The sequence below is a fragment of the Rutilus rutilus genome (genome assembly GCF_951802725.1).
Source record: "Rutilus rutilus genome assembly, chromosome: 20".
NCBI classification, from domain to species: Eukaryota; Metazoa; Chordata; class Actinopteri; order Cypriniformes; family Leuciscidae; genus Rutilus; species Rutilus rutilus.
The window spans coordinates 29,067,870-29,091,902 of NC_140225.1; the positions used below are offsets into that span (position 1 = coordinate 29,067,870).

At 38.3% G+C, this 24,033-nt stretch overlaps 2 protein-coding genes across 2 annotated transcripts; both read left to right on the forward strand.

Moving 5' to 3' along the window:
- Positions 1–166: 166 nt before the first annotated feature.
- c1d (C1D nuclear receptor corepressor) lies at positions 167–3,820 on the forward strand. The gene is made up of 5 exons (XM_084392283.1): positions 167–237; positions 786–937; positions 1,038–1,104; positions 1,188–1,243; positions 3,254–3,820. The coding sequence occupies exons 2-5, from the start codon at positions 800–802 to the stop codon at positions 3,446–3,448; spliced, it is 456 nt and encodes a 151-aa protein (XP_084248409.1). The 5' UTR covers positions 167–237; positions 786–799; the 3' UTR covers positions 3,449–3,820.
- A 9,828-nt stretch (positions 3,821–13,648) lies between these two features.
- On the forward strand, positions 13,649–19,191 carry LOC311279636 (serine/threonine-protein kinase pim-2-like). Its single transcript, XM_084391263.1, has 9 exons — positions 13,649–14,675; positions 15,420–15,605; positions 15,788–15,882; positions 16,056–16,106; positions 16,327–16,708; positions 16,811–16,990; positions 17,856–17,933; positions 18,043–18,470; positions 18,891–19,191. The coding sequence occupies exons 1-8, from the start codon at positions 14,390–14,392 to the stop codon at positions 18,087–18,089; spliced, it is 1,305 nt and encodes a 434-aa protein (XP_084247389.1). The 5' UTR covers positions 13,649–14,389; the 3' UTR covers positions 18,090–18,470; positions 18,891–19,191.
- The last annotated feature ends 4,842 nt before the right edge of the window (positions 19,192–24,033 follow it).

Here is a 24,033-nt window from a genome sequence, read left to right on the forward strand (position 1 = left end):
GTGTGCCGTGTTTATCAGTGTAATAATTACTTAGTGTATTATTGTAAAAACACTGCTAACACCTAGTAAATTAAAATGTTTTTTAGATTTAATTTCGCAATCCACACAACAGCACATTATGGGGGTTTGCTTATAAAAGTAATCTTGCGTGGCTTTTATTTTGAAATAAACGGGAATTGAATGTCGCTCATTTTTCCTGTGTTCGCCGGAAGTGCAGTGTCGTGTGTGTGTGTACAGGTAAGGGCTTTTTAAATAACATAAACATACTTGTGTGAAAATATGATTATAATAAGTGTTTAATGAGCTGTCTCGGAGGGCGTCGCATTGATCTTTTTTGTCCAGAAAAGCAATTGTGCAGTAAAAACACGCAGTCACCAACACACGTGGATAAACCTGGACATCTCCATACAATCACATTAAATCTGTAACGTAACGTTACACTTGTTATAATCTTGGATGTTTTATGTGTATTGTTATTTGTTAGATATGCTTTTATTGTTATATAATATTATAACAATAACATTAATGTGGTGTCCACAACTGTATATTAAAGCGTCTCTCATACATTTTTCCCACAGTCAAATATCAAGGAATTTAAAACGTCCAGTCTAGGCCTGAAAAGTCAAGCTAATTAAAGCTTAAAATATCATGTAGACGTCTAAATATTCCTTTTAAAATGTATTTTTTTCAGGTCATTTTTTTTTTTTTTTTTTTTCATTCAGTGTCATTTTGTAGGAACTTAGGATTTATATCAAATTGATTTAAATATATCATTATTTTTTCAGTCAGTTGTCAGACAATGGCTGATGACGGTCCAGCAGAGGATTATCCCACTGAAATCGAGGAAAACCTCAATGATTTTGACTCCTCTGTGAGCTCTGTCGAGAATATGGTCCAGACACTTGTGTCTGTATCCAGAAGTGACCATCTGCGTAAGGTATGTGGAAACAAATGCACAAATCAACAGTTAAATGAACTTGTTACAAATGAATGGCTTGTTATTGGAATGTTTGGATCTTTTTGTGCCTCATTTCCAGCTGGATCCTCTTGATCAAGCTAAATTGGATCTGATGTCTGCATATGCCCTCAACTCTATGTTCTGGAGTAAGATTTTACACCTTCGTGTTTTTCTTGTCAGTTGTAATGAAATTTAAAAGGTTATGACAAGATTTAACTTTCCTCCTCAGTGTATCTGGTGACACAAGGAGTCAATCCGAAAGACCATGCGATCAAACAAGAATTGGTAAGAAAAGACTGTCATTTTACTTAAAATGTTTTTGGTTCAAATTACAAGTTAAAATTCATCAGTAGCATTTGTGACATTGTGGATAACCACAGTAAATAATCGTAATTACGTATAATTTAATTCATTTAATTTTTAATTCATTTAACTCATGATAACATTTGAAATATTGCAAATCATTTTGTACAGACAAGGTTAGTAAGATATTTTAATCACTCTAGTGTCATTGTAGTCAAACTTTAAATTTGAAATTGTATGAATTAGCTTGTAAACAATGTATCACTAGAATTTTTTTTTTTAAATAACCCATTAAACATGAAATAAGACATTTCCCCTTATGTAGAACCTTTTTTTGGCATAAATGTTCTTTAAAATTCCATCAAGAACCATAGGGTTTTCTGAGGCCCTGTTTACACTTTTGCGTTTTCGTTTGAACACACCATCCTCGTCCATACCGGCGCTTCCATTACATTTTAGAAACGATCTCCATCCATACTTCACAACCGAAAACGCATTTCACATAACCATTCATGTAAACTGTTGCTCTAATAATAATAGGTGTTGCGCATGTGGGCAGCTGCAGTATTATAAATGCAGAGTTTAAAGGTTGTATCAGTGATTTCAGGCCCCCCCCCAAAAAAAGATCACATTCATCTAATCTTTCCTAACGATCCGCTAGCTGCCCGCCCCATAAGCATGCCGTCAAAAAACGCGTCTCTGTAGGCAGCCTAGGCTCTGAGATTTGCACACAAAAACAGTTGGTTTCACCAACCACTTAAAACCAAAACAAATAGTGTTCCAACCAATCACCGACAGGGGGTGGGTGTTGTGCAAACAATTATTGTGATGCAAACAATTATTGTGATGCAAACAAATATTGCATCACAATAAGTGTAATTGTGATTGTCAATACATTGTAGCCTACAATGACTGGTAGGATACAGTTTTTATTATTGCTTGACAAAAATTTCAAGATTTCAATTCCATTCTTTTGATTTGATTCTGATTTTGATTCAATATTGACTAATTTGGATACATGTTTATTTTAAATTTTATTTAAAAAAAATAATCTCACCTAATGCTGTAAACATAGAGTGCCCAATCTGCTGGTATTATTAAAGGTTAAAAATAAATTTAAATAATAATTTAATAATAAATTAAATAAAATATAATGCAGTTTTTGTTATAACAATTATTTAATGACATAAGTAAAAATATAATAAATATGTAGGCTAATATAGTGCTCAGCAAAATCTCCTCTCTAGCTATTTTTTCTATTCAGTTAACATGCTATGGTCATTAAATGGCTTTCCTGAGGTAAATGTAACGTTATGTGACATAATTGTTCTCGTTCGTGGTTGAAAAACACTAATTGGTCGATATTATGTATACTTTCAGTAAGTTGTACTGCATCTTTAAATAAAAAAGTAACAGATGATCGGTGGCACTTGAACTGAGGCGCTCAGCGATCTGTCACGTCACATTTACAAGCGCCAAATGTATTTTTGTCTGAATTTCGTAATAAAATTGACGGAATCTAAGAGCTGAGAATTAGTTTAATATTAAAAGTACCTCTTTGCTCCGCATTTTTTCTGTGCGTGAGAAAATGGATGTGTGAAAAGTGTCAATTGCGTGAGTCTCACGCTCAATGCGTGAGAGTTGGCAGCCCTGGTAAAATGAATAAAAAATAATGGATATCTGTTGGAAGTTATATTTTCAAACTCTGTAGTGTTGCTAATACAACTCATTGTGTTTCTTCCTAGACATTTACATTTACAAAACATATTGTTTTCCCTTCAATGTATTCCTTACATTTTCTTTACTTGGTCTTAAAGATCTTTTAAAAAATGTACTTTCGTAAAACCAGCAGAAACCCTGATTAAATCTGTGAACAGAAATCCAGTATGTAAAAGTAGAATTCTGTGTAAAGTCACTACTTGTCTTTGTGAATATTGGTTTAGTATTTGTACTGACAGAGAAATGAAACTAACATCCTCCTCCACCTCACAGGAGAGAATCAGGACATATATGAACAAAGTTAAAGAGATCACGGACAAAAGAAAAGCTGCACGTCTGGACAAAGGTGCAGCATCACGGTTTGTCCGGAATGCACTGTGGGAGCCAGAGGACAAGAAAAGAAAGGACACAAAAAGGAAGGACACAACTGAGCATTCCCACAAAGGAAAACACATAAGGTTTTCTTGATTGAGTTGACTGGCGAAACACATTGAATCATCTCTACAAATATTTAGCAGACTTTGAGATTTAGTGCAACAAATATCTCAATGCACTTGGACTTGCTTAAGAAGCTTGCTATTTACCATGTGACTGTCCATGATGCCGTGTTGTTCATGGTGTACATGTGTTGAGTAGCATCATTCTTTTCAATATGGCTTGTTTCTAACAAAAAATCTAAGTTACTCACCCCGTGTTAGTTAGATACTTTTTTTAGCATTTCTTTAATTGTTTTATTCTTTCCTATAGTCTTAAGTTTGTTTTATATCTGGGGTTACAAAATCTAAAATGTGTGATGCTGACCATCAATAATACCAGTCCCATTAAAACTACTAAATCCTATTTTTCTTGTCAATTCATTTGGAAGTATTGTCTTCTGATTCATTGTTTTTCTTTCTTTCCTTTCTTTCTGTTTTTGTATTTAGATGTCTGGAAATTATGAATCCTTTATGTAGTGATGGGAGAAATGAAGCGTTTCGAAACTTTGAATCAATTGAACTAACTGCTTCGCAAAATGATTCCCTGTATCGAAACGCCTCACGCCGGTAATTCCTGCCGGTCAGAACAGTGTAAATGCTGACTAAAAAAACTCTGCACAAACACATAAAAACACCTTTTATAAACCAACTGCAAATGTTTTATTAAAAGTGTATTCTATTTAATGCAATTAACAAATCATCTAATACAACTAAATATGAAGTGTTTCTATAATATGTTATTTTATTAAACGGTAGATAAACGGCTTATAAACGGCTTGTTTTATGAAAACCTTGGTTAATCAGCCACGAAGATAATTTTAACTACTACTCTTGCTTTTTATTACACACGTTATTAAATTTCAAAAAATGTATCATATTGATCCGAGATCAAATCATATATCTGGTTAGTTTTTTTGTTTTTTTTTATTACTAATAAGCATTGGTCAATACTGAAGCCACATTTTCAAAGCTATTCACAAAGTCAGTGAACCAGAAGTCTATATGGACCAAACTGTGAATAATTTTTTATTGCTTTCCCACAAAATGCATTCAATGACCACAGAAGGGCCTCCTGACAGCAGGGATTCCTACTGCACATATAGGATTATACTAGACTTGTTTTTTTGTGGGGGGAGGGGGGGCTTGTTTGTGTTATTGTCGTTGTATTGTAATTATTATTGCTTCAGGATTTTGTTGTTTCAATTATTTTTATTTTTTATTTTTTTCGCATATACATTTTCTCAATCGCTTAGACACAATTCTGGGAACAACTCACCATTTTCTCAAATCTTCACAAACAATTTTAAAAACTCACACCCAACGGTACAAACAGCTGAATACCTATTCAGACTTTTCCCTCAGACAACAATACACACAAACTGTCAAAAACACAGACTACATGACTGTTTGTTACACACTGGAGGGATTCATTCAAAACACCGCTACCAGACGCTTTACAATAGGTTTTCAGATAAATAATTTGGAACTTTGTGAAATCACAGGACTGACTGATAACTCTTTCAGGGACAACCCTGACAAAAGAAATGCAAAACAGTACTGTAATAAATACCTCTTACATGAGTGGATAAATCAATACTCCTGTACATGCTGTTTTGGACAAAAACCTGACCTTTGAAATGAAATGTCACACTGACAAAACATGTAAGGAAGAGACCATGCACAGTAAAAATACTTACATTTTCAAAAGCTTTATTTCTAAACACAGCAAATATTCAGGTTCCCTTCCATTCAGTCACTACGAGTTATGTCAGTGTATGATGAAATGGGGGTTTCGCTTAGAAGCCTATCACCTTCGAGTTCTACAAAACGAGCCAATGGCAATGGAAATGCCATGGGTCTGCGGAAATTGCATAGCGCAACTCTGCTCCACCGCGTGGGTTTAAAAGGAGGACGCTGGCAATCACGCATCAGGTTTTTGCTTCGGAGCCAAGAGCATCTCTTCACTCCTCTGCAAGCCTGTTTCTGAGTTCTTCGTGAAATCTACGAGACAAGCGGCTCTCCAGTGCTTTGGTGCAACGGCGCGTTCCAGCGAAATCACATTGCCTGCTGCTGATCTGTGCAGTGATCTGCCAACAGTTTGTGTTCTTCTTCCACACCCCGATCTATCCCCTCTGCGAGAGGCGATACTTTGGCTGGTGGCCAGGGTGACCTGAGGGTTACAGTGTGGAACAAAGCCCAGACGATGCCCCACCCAGCCACCGGCTCAGATGCCTCAGTCTGCTCGCCGCCGAGGGCACCCTCCTGTGGCTCTTGCCCCTCCCGCCCGGCCCCAGCAGCAGCCTTCACCTGGGCCGCACCATGCCCCCACACCGGGAACCTCCGCCTACCACGTCTGGGCCGGTCACTCCGCCTCGCTGCCACATCGTGGGTACGTCTGTGGTTCGCATGACCCCGCTGGTTCAGTTTTTGGGAGCCTGGCAAGAGCTTCCCAATCTGTCCCGCTGACTCGCGAGAACCATCAGGCTCGGCTATGCGATTCAGTTTGCACGGTCTCCTCCCCACTTCCGGGGAGTCCGCTATACCATGGTGGGTGGCAACGCCTCTGTCATGCGTGTGGAGGTCGCCACCCTACTGGTGAAGGGTACGATTGAGACCGTCCCTCCAGCCGAAATGAAGTCCGGCTTCTACAGCCCCCTACTTCATTGTACCCACGAAAACTGGTGGGTTACAACCAATCCTGGACCTGTGAGTCTTGAACCGAACCCTTCACAGGCTTCCATTCAAGATGTTGACAGCCAAACGCATTTTCGAATGTGTTTGTCCACTGGATTGGTTTGCAGTGATCGACCAGAAGGACGCGTACTTTCATGTCTCCATTCTTCCTCGACACAGACCGTTTCTACGGTTTGCTTTCGAGGCGCAGGCATAGCAGTACACGGTCCTCCCATTCGGGTTAGCCCTGTCCCCTCGCGTCTTCACCAAGGTCGTCGAGGCTGCCCTCTGGCAACATGGGGTTCACATCCTGAACTATCTCGACGACTGGCTGATTCTTGCTCACTCTCGAGACCAGGTTTGCAAACACATGGATCTGGTGCTCCGGCACCTCGCCCGTTTGGGCCATCTGGTCAACTGCGAAAAGAGCAAACTCTCCCCCATGCAGAGGATCTCTTTTCTTGGTATGGAAATCGACTCGGTCGCCATGTACGCACAGCTTACTAGCGAGCGCGCGCAGTCACTGCTGAATTGTCTGAGTCAATTCGAGGGCAAGAATGCGGTTCCACTGAAGTTATTTCAGAGGCTCCTGGGGCATATGGCATAAGCAGCGGCAGCCGCTCCGCTCGGACTGCTTCATATCAGACCGCTTCAGCACTGGCTTTGCGATTGAGTCCCGAGATGGGCATGGCAACAGGGCACTCTCCGAGTACCAGTTACTCGGGCCTGCCGTCAGACCTTCACCCTGTGGTCGAACCTCTCCTTTCTACAGGCTGGAGTGCCCTTAGAACGAGTTTCCAGGCATGTTGTTGTCTCAACAGATGCCTCCACCATGGGTTGGGGTGCCATGTGCAATGGGCATGCTGCTCCTGGACAGGACCCCAGCGTCTACTTGCCTCTGCAAGTATGCGTTTCCCCCAGTGAGCCTTCTTGCACAGGTCCCAGGTCCTGTGCAAGATCAGGGAGGATGAGGAGCAGGTCCTTTTGGTTGCGCCTCATTAGCCCAACCGGACTTGGTTCTCCAAACTGGTGCTCCTCGTGACAGCCCCTCCCTGTCCAATTCCTCTGATGAAGGCACCCTCTGGCACCCACGTCCTGATGGAACCTGCATGTGTGGGTTCTGGATGGGACGCGGCAGGATTGAGTACCTTACCATCTCAGGTGGTGGCTACCATCACTTTCACTAGGGCCCTGTCTACGAGACACGCCTATGCGTTGAAGTGGAACCTCTTTGTTACCTGGTGTTGTTCTTGCCGAGAAGACCCCAGAAAATGCCTGACAGATCTGTGCTCTCCTTCCTCCAAGAAGGGTTGGAATGAAAGCTGTTTCGTTCCACCATGAAGGTTTACGTCGCTGCCATCTCTGCGCACCACGATCTTGTGGAGTCTAAAACGGTGGGACAGCATGACCTGGTCATCAGTTTCCTGAGGGGGGCGAGGAGACTAAATCCTCCTCGCTCTTATCAGTCCTGCAGAGAGCTCCCTTTGAGCCATTGCGATCAGTGGAGCTTAAGTTCCTGTCTATGAAGACAGCGCTCCTGGTCGCTTTGGCCTCCATCAAGAGGGTAGGGGACCTGCAGGCATTTTCGGTTGACGAAGCGTGCTTGGAATTCGGGCCGGCTAACTCTCACGTTATCTTGAGACCCCGGCCTGGACACGTGCCCAAGGTTCCCATCACTCCCTTCAGGGATCAGGTGGTGAACCTGCAAGCGCTGCCCTTGGAGGAGGCAGACCCAGCCTTTGCACTGCTCTGTCCAGTACACGCCCTCAGACCAGCTCTTGGTCCGTTTTGGTGGGAAGCTGAAGGGAAAGGCTCTCACCAAGCAAAGGTTGTCTCACTGGATAGTGGACGCCATTGTCTTGGCTTACCGATGCAGGGTCGACCATGCCCCCTAGGGGTGAGGGCCCACTCCACCTGGAGTGTGGCTTCTTCCTGGGTTTTAGCACATGGCGCCTCGCTAACAGACATCTGTAGAGCTGCAGGCTGGGCGACACCCAACACTTTTGCGAGATTCTATAATCTCCGGATAGAGCCAGTGTCCTCTCATGTACTCGCTTCCACTAGCCAGTAAGTAAGACCTGCTCGGTGTCATCGCTTGCTGCGCCATTCCACTCCATGGACTGGATATGTGCGCTATTTCACCCAGATGAGTTCTCATTAGACCCTGAGTTCCTCCTGCACTGTCGGTGCCGTTACCATAGTGCATGCCCGGTCGTTCAGCCCTCATGATTGGCTAGGTGCTCCATGTGTATTTCCATGGTAAGTCGCCTCCGAGCACGCATTTTCCCTCGGCAAGTCCCCTCTTGCCATCTCGAGGTTGAAACATTCCCCCCTGCGGGCTGAATACCTCTGAGTTTTCCATATGCATCCCGCACTCGGGTCATATGTGTATTCTAAGTCCTCCCTACGGGTAGGTGCTGTGTTACATATTCCACTTGGGATATGCCACCCAGTGTACCTTGATATTCCTGCGTTAAGCCTAGCCCTTCATCCGTGCTCAGTCTTGTGCAGGGCACTGGAAGATAGTCGCTGTGGCGTGATTGAATTGGGACCCCCATTTCGTCATTTAGTGACAACTCGTAGTGACTGAACGAAAGGGAATGTCTCGGTTACGTATGTAACCCTCATTCCCTGAGGAAGGAACGGAGATGTTACATCCCTCCTGGAATTCAGTCTTGGCTCCTCAGCGGAAAACATGATAGAAGTTTGTCCAGATCCGACAGCCTCAGCGAGAGTTTGTCCAGATCCAACAGCTTCCAAGAGTCGATGTGTCCTCCACTGCCTGGTCAATTTCCCGTCGAGCCAATGAAGACTTCTAATGTCCCAACTGCTCAGGGTGCCACAGATTCACCTGTGAACAAGAGCGTTCAGGTGAGACTGAAATAATGATGGGCAGTATGATGATTGCTTAAATTTTTTGGATGTTAAACACTTGTTTTTACTCACTGATACCATTTCCATAGACTGAAGTTCTGAAATGTCTGAAAATACTGCAGCAAAATGTTGTTGACACTACAATGCCATTGATGTGCAGGATGGAAAATGTTTTTAAGTAGCAGAGGGGAACAACACAAACCACTGTCACTTGGAACTTAAATCTTACACACGCACACACACACAAAATTCATTTTAATTTTTAAATGTACACTCTTTCTGTGCCTGGTTGCAGTTTCATTGTGATTGTGATGATCAGGGTAAGCTGAGGTGAGTCCATACACATTTTGGTGTGACATTTGTGTGATTTTATCAATTGTTATGTGAATCCTAACTTTGAATTTACATATAGAAATGTCATTTTTGGTTTTCTTGAATGTGAAAAGAAAAGTGATATTTATTTTATAAACCTTATTTTTCTGTTATAGCTAAATTTCACATTCACAAATGTACATTTTCTAAATGCAATCCTCTTTTTTTTAAGATTTAAACTTGAAATAAAAATGTATTTTGAATCTATTCAGTTCTTTAAAAACTTAAAAGCTATGAGAACAATGGCTGTGTTTAAGGACTTGAAAGACTGAAGGAACTTAATATGGACTGAAGGACTCTGGAGTATTGTTGTATTATGTTACAATGATAATAATTGTTGTTAATGTTTTTGTGGGAGTTTTTTTTTTCTTTCTTTTTTCTTCTACAAGCAGTTAATACAATTTTTTTTTTAAATTGTCCCTGTGGGGACCCGTCTGGCATGGGTGCTCCCGCAGGGGACTGGGCAGATACAGGCTCTCCCTGCTGGTGCCTAGCAGGAGCTGGGGCTCCTTGTGGGGCCTCCACTATTCCCCACTGGCCTGAAGTGAGCCCACACCCACTCTTCTCAAATGATGAGCGTAAACGATCATCTACCTCCATTATTGCCCACCACCTCCCTGCGAGGAGGGCTGTGGTGAGCTCATGCTCATCTAAGGGGCTTAAGGGTTCTGTTTCTCTGAAACAGGTGGGCATGGTGGACATGCTCAGTTTGATGGATAAGCATCTTTGATGGCTGCAAAAAAAGTGTATAACCAAATGGCTGTTCGTGTGCAACAGTGAACTATCTGTGAAAAACTGTGAGAGAAAGAGAGAGGGAAGAGAAGAGATGACTTAAGTACACCCAGGAGCTCCGGAAGCTGGTTGCCTTAGTTTTATAACATTCATTAAATGTATCAATCTATTTATTTATTATTATTCTTTACAATAAACGATATGCCCAGTGGCAGTCCATCAGAGGAAGAAAAGGAGACAAAAATGATTACAAATTAATATAACAACGAAGTTGATGAAGAAAAATTTTTTTTAATCTGTATTAAAAGTGTTGTTATTATACTTTTATTTTTAAATATACTAAAGTAAGTAATTATACAGTGAAATATTTTTTTAAGAACTTTTGAAACTTCCTTGACTATTGACAAGTTGTGTTGGTGATCGACGTGATTATAACGCGTATCAAGACTTTATCTAGACTTTAATTATCAGCAAATATATACAAATTATTTGTCTTAGTTTTTATTTGTCAATTTATTATTATATAATTGTATAATTAAGTAGGCTATAATTATATAAAAAAAAATAATTATATATATATAAAATGTATTATATAGATAATTATAGCCTACTTAACCCTAAAACAGGCAACGTGACCTGGGAGTCACATAGTTTTTATTGTCTTTTTTGAGGAATAAGAAAAAAAAAATTCATCAAATCCTTTTTATCATTTATCACAGCCTGGTCTGTCTTGAGTATGCTGGTCACATGATTTGCTTCAAGTTTTTTGTGATAAATTAGTCAGCCTGACCTAAATCCAACATGGCTACCGGTGATGCAGGACATTCAGATTTTGAGGAAAGTAAATATATATTAAACTTACTTTTCTTCTGGAAAATAATAATAACACTGCTGACATTAATTTTGAACATTGTCTTAAGGTGCTGAAGAAAAAAAATGAATTAATATGTTGTTCATGTTGTTATTAGCACGTTTTGAAATATATGTGACTCCTGAGTCACGTTGCCTTTTTAGGGTATAAAAAAGGGATTAATTTTGACCATCTTTGTATTTTGAGTTTTTAATTCACTATATTACAATTAAATCCTAATCTAATCATGACAAACTATATATCGTTGGAAAGGTCTAAGACTCCTAAATAGATATTTTAGCACTGTTTTTTTGTTACAAATTATGTAGGAACAGTAATAGATAAATTTATGAAAAGAGTGCACCTCAAAAAATCTACATCATAACAGGAGTTCTGGCGTTTGTCACAAAAAAGTCGACGCACACACTTTTGATAATTTAAACTTTGGTTTTCATGCTAAAAGTTCATAATAAAACATATAATCTAGTATTTGTCAATAAAAAATTAACAAATAATATTATCCTCTAAAAAGTATAATATATTATCCTCTAAAATATAATATATTTTTTATCGCCTTTTTTATTACATCATATTTTAGTAGTTAGGTATCATTTGAAAGCTGACAAACTCAGAATTCATCCTGTGAAAACAGTTTTGAAATTGGACATAGAAACGGTACTCTAAATTATTTTATCGGGCTCCTCCCCTTTTGGGCGTGATCATGTTTCATAATTTATGATCAAAACCTTTTCTAATCTTGACAAAATATTGTCAGAAAGGTCTCAAGGTTCGATATTTTGTGACAGAAGTGATATTTGGACAGAAATGTATTAATTTGTTACGGCAGAATGCATACAATTAAATTCAATGGAATGTATGTCACCCGGTGGCTATTTTTGGTATTACGCCTAAACAAAATCTCATGGGAACTTCAAGTTTTGTTAAAGTTAAGGGGTTAAAGTACTCTTTACCTCTCTTTTTTTGTGGCTTATTTTATCTGTAAAAGAAAACTTGCCTAATAATTATGCATACCTGAATACACAGCGTTTTAGCTTTCATGAACAATTATATATCACTTGAATATACGAAATATTATAGACTAAATGATTCAATACAAAATGATTAGTAGTTATTAAGATTAATGTGGTTTGGAATTGGTAAAATGTGCCTGGAGAAAAAAAACATACGATCAGAAAATCAACGTGCCAAATTATTATGCTCCGTATTTTTATTTTATTTTTTACGCATGTGACTTCAGGCTGAGCTCTAATTGGTTTGTTTCATATTGGCCTTGTTTATTTCAGCGAATCAAAGTTGTTTTTTAATATTTTTGCCTTGTGTGATTGGACCGTTCTCGACTTTCAAGGTAAAGCCAGCCGCAATATCTCTTTCAAGATGAATTTAAAATCGGTTTTATCTTTACAAAATCCTTTCTCATGGCGTTCAAACGAAGAAAAAATAAGGATGATGGAGCTTGGACGGAGCTGGCTAGCTGGATGCGATGTAAGTCATCATGCCTTTTATTGTTTTAGCTGTTTCAAGTCCTGTCGCGTAAGCGTTGTGGGCAATGACACAGAAGGTAAATGAAACAATGCAGTTTAACTTGAGGCGATCGTCGGTGTTCAAGCACAATGGCTTGTGTTGATGATATTTAGTTATACAATGGACATGTCTCTTTTCAAATAAAATATGAGTTTTTAAGTGTCTCTTTATGGAAGTATTAATATATGTACAATATAAAAGTAGACAGTTAATATAGTGCCTCTTCTTCAGTTGGACATAAATTCTGTCATGTCTGCAACTTGACAAATATGTTGTCAATATCATTAAAAAAAATAAAAAAAATCATGGTTTGTAAGTTTTTGCAAGCTCATTATTGGGCTTTATTCAACTTTATGAAACTATAATGAATTTATATGCTATTTTGACTACAAGTTAATGAACAATTTTCATAGTTTTTTAACTTGCTATTCTGTGGCTCCCTCTGGTGGACAACATTAGTATTCGTCTCTGAATCGCATTGACATAAATGTCATAATACTTTTTTGAACGATTACAATATATATATATATATATATATATATATATATATATATATATATATATATATATATATATATATTACTGATATATATTACTTTATATTACCGAAATATTATATATTACTACTATATATATTTATTACTGATAATATACACTAATCAGACTCAAATTCACTGATTCGTGAAACTCAAATTCACTGATTCGTGGTACCTTATTTCATGCTTTAAGTTAACATATTACATTTTTAGCTAAGCAGTTATGATACAGTATTATATCACTTGTTAAATGGTTATTTAACAATAACATTCAGTCCTGATTCAGTTTGTTTCCAGATGCGATGTGCGCTCACGCGCTCTGCTCACGCGAGACTTCAGGCATTTCGAATAATAACTGTAACTGTAATGCTTCGAATTTTTGTTGCTAAAGCACATACATTATTGTTATGTTATGAATTCGTTATAGCGACGCGTGTTATGAATTCGTGTTATGAATTCTGTCTGCAAATATCAACAGGCTAGATCGCTATCTGCTTGTTGAGACGAGGCGATTCAGATACTTTTGCTGAATATTTTCTGTGCTGATCTTGCGATTTGGAAGCTGTTTGGAGGATTTCAGAGAGACTTTTATTCTAGAAGGAGATCGGAGGATAATCATTTACATAGTTTTATTTATAGTTTTATCATATTATTTCTGTGGACACTTCTATTCGATTGTTCTTTTCTTAATTTAGAGGGAGTTTGGAGTTTTATTTAATTGTTTTATTTTATTGGGAGGGGGTTTTCTGAGGAGAATTTTATTGTATTATATTGTTTTTATTACAGTTTGAAGGAGGATGCCAGGCCCGAGCCAGGCACAGAACCAGGAGCTTATTCCTGGATATTTAACACCTCTGTCTTGTGAGTTTGTTTCTGTGTCCACAGGTCCGGCTCAGAGGAAGAGAGAGTTGCAGAGGCCAGATGATGGACGTCCGTCCACTTCATCCAAACGCTCTCAGAGAGGTCAGAATAGGCTTTTATTAAAGTTCATAAATGATTTGTCATTGAAAATAGAAAGTTGCATTTTTGTTTGGGTGTGACCACTGACACTGATTATTAATATTATTAGAAATGTTCCAAGACTGGACGTGTCCTCCACTGCCAGGTCAAGTTCCCGTCGAGCCAATGAAGACTTCAAACGTCCCGACTGCGCCAGGTGCCATGGAGGATGTGAACAAGAGCTCCACAGGTGAGACTGAAATAAGGCAGAATGATGTACTGCTTAAAATGGAAAGTTGCATTTTTTTTGGTGTGACCACTGACATTAATTATTAATATTACTTAAAATGTCTGGAATATTCCAGCCTCAGGCAGATCCAGTGGAGCTGCTTCCTCAGATTCTCCACCGGGCATCATGTCCACACCATCTTTGTCCCACTGCGTGAGGGATGTGGTGCCGCGGTTTTGTGAGTTGTCGTCGAGCTTGAGCAGCACAGGCACGTACATCGTCGAGAAGAGGAGCAGTAACAACAGATCTGAGAGCCAACATGAACAGGGCAGTGGCGGAAACAGAAGTTTGTCCAGATCCGACAGCTTCCAAGAGAGGACGTGTCCTCCACTGCCTGGTCAAGTTCCCGTCGAGACTTCAGATGTCCCGACTGCTCCGGGTGCCATGGAGGATGTGAACAAGAGCTCGACAGGTGAGACTGAAATAAGGCAGAATGATGACTGCTTAAAATGTTTGACAAGTTAAGATCTGGTCACATTTACTGTTTCTTAGCGAAATTTTTCTGAAATATTTTAGTTGGACAAAACGTTCTTTCAATATATTTTTGTTAAGCCGGTTAGCCATGAACTCACTTGCGCTGTCTGACACACACCCGAAAACACACGATCCTGAATAGAGTTCTGTATTGTGTTTGTATGGTCAAATACTGACAAAATTGTGTCAAAATGGTTGTTGTGACCAGTATTCATGTAAACAGAGTCGGTTAAGTTATGTCTTTAATAAGACATTGCTGTATTTAATAAAATCAATGTTTATTTAAATACATTATATTTCATAAAAAATAAGACATGATGGCTCATATGACCTTTACCATTGCCAGAACTGTGCCAAATGAGGCCTGGAAATGTATGCTCTCTTTTTAATAAAAGATCAAATAAAAGAACAAAAAAATAACTATCATTATCGTGAAATAAAATGATTATTACTTAATATTGTGAAAAAATGTTGGTCACCGCTATGGGACATTTATGCAGGTATTAAGCAGAAACAGGGCGTCGTCAGGCGGATAGCTTGCAAATATTTGCATTACTTTGGATTTGTGACATTAAAGATAAGAATTTAACAGTAAAATGGAAGTTATATCATTGTTAAATGTGAGGTCAGAGATGTTTCTAATTTTTGTTTATGCTTAAATATTTCTCCTTTTTTTTTTCAGAAAAACCTACAAAACGTAAGAGGATGGAAAGAATGTGTCGGTTCATCAGGAACTTGTGGACGAGTCTGTCCCGCTGCTGTTCTGACAGTAAAGCTGTGGATGTTGTGGAGCCTTTCGTTCCTCCACTAGATCTGGACTCAGAGCCAGATTCTGATCCAGATCACTCCGGCGTCGAGCCAGATCATGGTAAATCTGCAGTCATTATTGTTTTAAACAGTATTATCGTCTTGTTTCCCACTAAAGATATCTTGAGGCTTGTTTTCAGAGAATATTCATATTATTTTTTCGACCTGCACTGATATTTTTACTATAAAACAAAGGATCTAGCAAGCTCATATATTTCTCATATTTTCCTGTTTGTTTTTCAGACTCCTTTGAGTCTCTCTATAACGCGGGAGAGATGATTGGATCCGGAGGATTCGGAAGAGTGTTCGAGGGAACACGCAAATTTGATGGCAAAAAGGTAAAGCAGTCTTGTTGAATTGTATAAACATTTTGCTCTTGCACGCATCAAAACATATTTAATACAGATGATTTAATACTTGGATGCTCAAATCGTAAATGTTATGTGCAAGGTCAGGCGCTTGAATGCTGATACTGTTATTGAATAGTGTGTTTCTTTTTTCATTTTTGCAGGTTGCCATCAAGCGGATGCGCAAGACTTGCAACGATCTTTATCTTACTATTGTAAGTTGGCCAAAAGCTGAATGTGTATTTAGTTGTTTAAGTGCTGATTACTGTAGTCAATACACCTGTAGGAAGCATTAGGTGTAAATGTAATGGACAAATAAGCCTGGAAAGGCTCTGTTGATCGGATCTACAAAGATCAAAGAAAAGTACCTTTAAAAATGAAGTTTTCTTCAGATTTTTACCCAGCTAATCTTCTGTCTTCTTTTCTTTTCTCAAGCCTGGGCGTCCCGAACCTCTCATTACAGAAGTGGCTCTGCTGCTAATGATGAGGCAAGAACCCATAAGCCCCTACGCCATACAACTACACGATTGGTTTGAGCACCCTCGAAAATTCACCCTGGTGATGGAGTATCCCGAACCCTGCGAGAGCGTGCTGGACTTCATCATTCGTAATCCTCAACTGGACGAAACGACCGCACGGGTCATCATGCGACAGGCTGTGCTGGCAGTGCAACACTGCATTGATCATGACGTTTTTCACAATGATGTTCATGCACACAATTTCCTGTTGAAGAAAGACACGTTAGAGCTCAAGCTGATAGACTTTGGCTGTGGTCAGCTGCTTAGTAGTGATGGCTACGACAGCCACATTTACATTGGTGAGCATTTTGGGAGTGTGTGGAAACCTGGATGTAATGACTTGCTGATTATTTGACACTTTGAAAAAATTGCTCAACAATGCACAAATGTCTTGCTTACAGGAGTACTGGATTACTGCCCACCTGAAGTCTTCACAGGACCTCGATTTCACGCCGTCCCAGCAAATGTCTGGGCTCTAGGAGTGTTGCTGTACGAGATGGTGAACGCACGTCCTCCTTTTCACAATCCAACGGAAATCAAAGAAGCCAAACTTACATTTCAGAACACCAGCTTATCCAACGGTGAATGAATGATATTGATAACAGTGATAAACACACACATAAAGCAAAAGGCTCAGTACAGACACAGTTAAAGGTGAAGTGTGTAACATTTTTGATATATAGTTAAATACTATAAGAAATGTAGCTTTAGTCACAGAAGTGAAAGCCAAAATTCACTGCATTTCTACTTTCGGAGATTATTGTTCATAAAGACAAATGCAACACAGCTAAAAGTATTCCTAATATGTTGGACCTGAAACATGCCTTCACAAGTACCAGTAAGAGCTGCGTTTGTGATGTTTGAGTTGGGGATGACGTGATGACGTAGGTTTTTTAAAATATGCTTTATTTTGTAATTTCGCAACGTGCCACTAGTGCAGAAGACAATACATACTTCACCTTTAAAGTAAAGATAAAGAACACTTTACCTTATATTAATCATGTTTCAGATGCTGTTTTCATAGATGCCAACATTAGTGTCACATGGTCATGACTAACCAGCTCTCTCCTTGATAAAATGTGTACAGAATGCAGTGATCTGATTAGCCAGTGCCTAACCCTGGATCCAACTAAACGCCCGACGGTAGAGCAGATCTTACAACATAAGTGGATTAGAAATGATCTACTGTAGGATGGAGAACTTCAGGAGATTCACTCGATCAGAGATTTCAGGTGTGAGGAAGAGTAACAGATAGAGTAGATTATTAGCATTTGTCTTCAATTCTGGATTATTTGTAGTGAGGTTTTCAAATTTTTGTTCATTGTAATGTTCTTTTTATAGTCAAGTCACCTTCATTTATATATATATATATATATATATATATATATTAGCATATTATTTTCACCAATTGTGCCACTTAATGATTATTTTTTTTTTATTCAGTAGTTTCTGACTCTAAACACGCTGAAGAAGAGAAGGCTGAGTTCAGAAGGAAGCTCCAGACCTGGTTTCCTGGCATTGAAGGTAAGAAATTCAGCCAGCGCCACAACAACAAAAGATACTGTTTTCTTTTAGATTATTAATATATTATTTCCACCAATTGTATCTTAATTATTATTTTTCATTTCACCAGTATCTGAATCTAAACCAAGTGGAGAAGAGAAGGCTGCCGTTTTATAATACTCGAAGGCGAGAGGCTTTCTAAGCAAAACCCCATTCGTCGTCACAGCGTAACGTCTCCTACTCAGGGAACGAGGGCTACATACATAACCGAGACGATTTCTCTTAAACATTTAGGATACTCGTTAATTTGTTTTTTTCCCCCAGAAATAAATTCTTGAACATAAAAATTTGTTCTCTAATATTGATTATTTCCATCAATTGTGTCTTAATGATTTTTTATTCCTCCAGTATCTGACTCTAAACCAAGTGAAGAAGAGAAAGCTGAATTCAAGAGAAAACACAAGACTTGGTTTCCTGACCTCCAAGGTGAAAACTTCAGCTAAGGCTGCAACCACCATAGACATTGAGAGGGACCCACATTTCCCCCAGATATTCAGGGTAATTGTTGAAAATTATCTCTTATTATGATAAATTATTTTCAGATTTATTAAAAACAAACAAACACGGTCTTCAACTAAGCTACTTTGTTTGTTATCCTCAATTTAGAATACTTTGTATATTTCAGTCAAATTCATAGACCCCTCATGGTAAAACAAGTTAAGTGATATGTCTTTTTTACCTCCTCCAGCTTATTAAACCTGATTTTGTCTATTTCCTGTCACGGTTGGTAGATCCGCTGTCTCATTCTGGTCTTGTGTGTGTGTGTGTGTGTGTGTGTGTGTGTGTGTGTGTGTGGGTCTCGTTTGCGCTGATTGTTTCTTATTATCATCATCAGCGGCAGCTGCAGACCATCTAGCCAGCTTACTTAATAACAATACTTAATACTTAATGCCCTGTCTTTTGTCTTGTGTTTGTCAGATCGTTGTTGAAGCTTCCCGTGTTCGTGCCTGTTTCCTGTATTCCTCGTGTTTCCTTTCTCACTGGATACCGGATTGCTTCACTCCCGTTCTCACCTCTGGATTATCTTCTCTGCTTCACTCACCCCTGGATCGCCCATCTCAGTCCCTGCGTCACCGCTCTCCTGCAGTCTGTGTTCCTGGTCCGACTTTCGTCATCAAGCGATCATCTGCCTGTTCTGAGTTTTCCTGTGTGAACATCTGTTCAATAAATCATCATTTTACTTGCTATTGCTTCCGTCTTACTTATCATTACATTTCCTCAAAAGGAAAATGTAGGTGCAAGGCAGCGAAGTCCATGTAAAAAGCGGAGCGTGCCTAAGGATACCAGCGAATGAACAAGGGAACGAAGCATCACCAACATTTGTACTTTGTAAAATGAACTGAATAAAAAAATGAAACTATTTATTTATTAGGACGATACACATGAATTAACAATGGTGTTTACATTTAAAGCCAAAATAACACATTTTCATGTATAAATATACTATATTCTCTGTATTATAAATATACATTGTGTCACATTCACCACCTTCTTCATCGTCTGTGTCTTCACTACACTTCCCAGAATCCTCTGTCATCATCACCTGCACCTCCTCATCACCCTCATCATCATCATCACCGTCACCTGTTGTCTTTGTCATTATCTGTGTATTTAAGTTCCCCTCTCACTCTTATTCATTGCTGGTTATTGTTTGAGCACATGCTCACTGTTTCATGTTTCTCTTTATTATTAATAAACCTTTGCTATTTTGTATCTTTGCCTGACCTTTGTCTTCTTCGATCCTTGGATGTTACGCATTGAAGATAAACCAAGTATGCATGTATTTCCCGATTCGGTTTTATTTGATATATATCATATTTTGTTTAATTATAAATATGCATAAAGTGAAGATAATCATAGTATGCACGTGTTGCCTGAACAACATATTAAAGTCACCATGAAATGGACAACTGGACAATTCTTGTTTTTATTGAATATTGCAATAAAGAAATAATTTATTATAAATGATTTATCCATGCACATCATATATATTGAGTCCTTGGGACGAGCACACACACACACACACACACATATATATGCTCGTCCCAAGGACTCAATTCTGAGAACCGCTTAGAGAAAACTGCATTGTATATACAAACATAGGACCATAGGACCCACCATCACAATGCAATGGACACTGCAGGGATGATTTTTGTCCAAATTAATCAATTAATCTGTAAAATATTATATTAGCTTTATTATAATATCATCATCAACATCATATTCTGAGAGTAGAAAACCAGCTACAATCTCAGAGTCTTGCTCACATGAGGCTTTCTTAAAAATCAATTAGTGAAAAAAAAAAAAAAAAAAAAAAACATTCAAATCAGACAATCTCAAAATCTGTCTCTTAAATCGCGATGTCCCTCAACCTGTGACAGACCGGCTTATTGTTTTATAAATGAGCTATAATATACCCATTAATGCGACTTTTGGTGCTGGTTTTGTGCAGTGCTTTGTAATTAGCATCCATTGTTTAAACGACGCAGATTCAGATCGCTTCATAAATGTAAATTCGTCTGTCCATCTAATTTTCAAACGATTTATGAATGACTGGAAAATTACCGCTCCACTTCACATTGTCCAATGAAATTTGAACTTGTTGTGCCAGATAACGATTGGTCGAACTATACATGACAAACAGGCTTCACTGAATTATGTAATATTTTAAAATATGTGATATGTGGATTTTTAATTGAATCGACAGTTTTATTATAAAAAAATAAAAATAATTTTTTGGTTATTCCTTCCTGCAGTCGAGTCACATAGGCCTACTCATTGAAATAACTATATTTGGCTCGAGAGCATCGGTTCCCGGGCAGAATGTGGAATACCTACGTTTACACTAGTGCATTTATTTTCATTTTAAAACGCATAACTTTTGCTACGGTTACGCCTGCCGTCCACACACACTACTCTGGAGTTTTAGACCCTCATCCGAAGAAACACACGCAACCAATAGCAACGCGTTGTGGCAAAGACACCGACCTCAGATTGACAGAAACGTAAAAATAAACGTGAATTTAGGCTACTTTAGTTTTGTACACATTGTCATGTTAATTATAATCAAATGCATTTTGTTTTATTGACCAGGGGATCGAGCACCCCCAGTTTTGTTGCAGACAAAATCACATTTTGTAGGGAGTCGTCGATCGAGTGATTGTAAGTAAATTAAGCTTATACTCTTCATCTGGATGTTTCTTTTAATGCATTTTTATATGCTGAAATGTATGTCATTACATATCAATGTTTGGTTATAACAAGCATCTATAGACCAGTTGTAGGCTAATTATTATTAGGCCTATTATATAGCCTAATTAACCCTTAAACAGGCAAGAGTGGAAAATGATAAGCAAAAAAAATCATTTCATGTCATTTTTTTGTATCATCTGGACTTAATCCAAAATAATTTTTGAAATATTTTATATATTTTGGATTTTATGAGTTGTGACTCCCAGTTCACGTTGTCTGATGGGTAAGGACAAAGTCATTAATCTGTTAACTGTTACTGGCCTATCTGATCTAATGTTAACAAATTATATATCATTCGAAAGCTTACGAACTCAAGATTCAGCCTGTGAAAACGGTGTTTTGAAATCGGACCATAAAAATGGTACTTTAACCCCTTACTAAAATATGATGTAGGCAAGGCAAGGCAAGGCAAGTTTATTTATATAGCACATTTCATAAACAAAGGCAATGCAAAGTGCTTTACATAGAATAAAAAAAAAAAAAAAAAAAAAAAAAAACCGTTTAAAAAAAATAAAAACAAATAAAATACAGTACAGTACAAACAGTCGGACGAACAGTGGCACAGTGCTCATTCAGTAAATGCATAGCTAAACAGATGTGTTTTGAGTCTGGATTTGAAAGTGACTACTGTAGGAGCACATCTGATCTCCTCTGGAAGCTGGTTCCAGCTGTGGCTGGCATAATAGCTAAAAGCGGACTCGCCATGCTTAGAGTGAACCCTTGGTATTTCTAGCTGATATGATCCTAATGATCTGAGTGATCTGTTGGGCTTATATTCAGTGAGCATATCTGCAATGTATTGAGGTCCTACTAGGCCATTGAATGATTTATATACCAGTAATAATTCTTTAAAATCAATCCTAAATCTAACTGGGAGCCAGTGTAAAGACCTGAGGACTGGTGTGATATGTTCATATTTTCTGGTTCTGCTAAGAATCCTGGCGGCAGCGTTCTGTATGAGCTGCAACTGTCTTATGGTCTTTTTGGGAAGGCCAGTGAGGAGTCCATTACAATAATCCACCCTGCTGGTGATGAAAGCATGCACAAGTTTCTCTAAGTCTTGTCTGGAAACAAAGCATCTAATTCTTGCAATATTTTTCAGATGATAGTATGCTGATTTAGTTATTGCTTTGACATGACTACTGAGCTCTGACTCTAGTTCACACCAAGATTCCTGACTTGATTTTTAGTTGTTTGACCCCTAGAGTGAAGGCATGCGTTCACCTTGAGAACTTCATCTTTGTTTCCAAACGCAATGACTTCAGTTTTGTCTTTGTTTAACTGAAGAAAGTTTTGACACATCCAACTGTTGACTTCATCAATGCATTGGCACAAGGAGTCAATGGGGCTGTAATCGTTAGGCGATAGGGCTAAGTAGAGCTGTGTGTCGTCTGCATAGCTGTGGTAAGCAATTTGGTTCTTTCTCATTATTTGGCTCATTGGGAGCATATACAGGTTGAACAGGAGTGGCGCAAGAATTGAGCCTTGAGGGACTCCGCATGTCATGGATGTCCACTTAGACTTAAGGCCCGTTCACACCAAGCACGATAACTATAAAGATAACGATAAAGATATAATTCTAAAAATCGTTCTCCATATTAAAGAATAACAGAGTTCACACCACAACTATAACGATAAAGATATGAGGAACGATATCGTTGGGATCACTTTCAGAACGATTTTTTTCCAGCTGTCAAACGATAAAACACTGACAGGCAATCAGAATCCATTCTAATTTAAAGGTCTCGCGCATTTAAAATGGGGCGGGCGCGCGCGTGCTTAGAAGAAAAAGACCGTTATCGGTCGTTGGTGTGGACGCATATATAGTTATCTTTATCGTTATCTTTATAGTTATCGTGCTTGGTGTGAACGGGCCTTTATGGTCTCCTATACTCACATAATAACCTCTCCCATCTAAGTATGACCTGAACCATTTTAGGATTATGTAATAAAAAAGGCGATAAAAAAGATATTATATTTTAGAGGATAATATTATTTGATATTTTTTTATTGACAAATACTAGATTATATGTTTTATTATGAACTTTTAGCATGAAAACCAAAGTTTCAATTATCAAAAGTGTGTGCGTCGACTTTTTTTGTGACAAACGCCAGAACTCCTGTTATAATGTAGATTTTTTGAGGTGCACTCTTGTCATAAATGTATCTATTACTGTTCCTACATAATTTGTAGCAAGAAACAGTGCTAAAATATCTATTTAGGAGTCTTAGACCTTTCCAACGATATATAGTTTGTCATGATTAGATTAGGATTTAATTGTAATATAGTGAATTAAAAACTCAAAATACAAAGATGGTCAAAATTAATCCCTTTTTTATACCCTAAAAAGGCAACGTGACTCAGGAGTCACATATATTTCAAAATGTGCTAAATAACAACATGAACAACATATGAATTAATTTTCTTCTTCAGCACCTTAAGACAATGTTCAAAATTAATGTCAGCAGTGTTATTATTATTTTTCCAGAAGAAAAGTAAGTTTAATATATATTTAATATATATATATATTAGACCTAAAAATCTGAACGTCCTGCATCACCGGTAGCCATGTTGGATTTAGGTTTATCACAAAAAACTTGAAGCAAATCATGTGACCAGCATACTCAAGACAGACCAGGCTGTGATAAATGATAAAAAGGATTTGATGAAATTTTTTTTTTCTTATTCCTCCAAAAAGACAATAAAAACTATGTGACTCCCAGGTCACGTTGCCTGTTTTAGGGTTAAGTAGGCTATAATTATCTATATAAAATGTCTAAATATTTGTATTTAAGACATTTTATATAA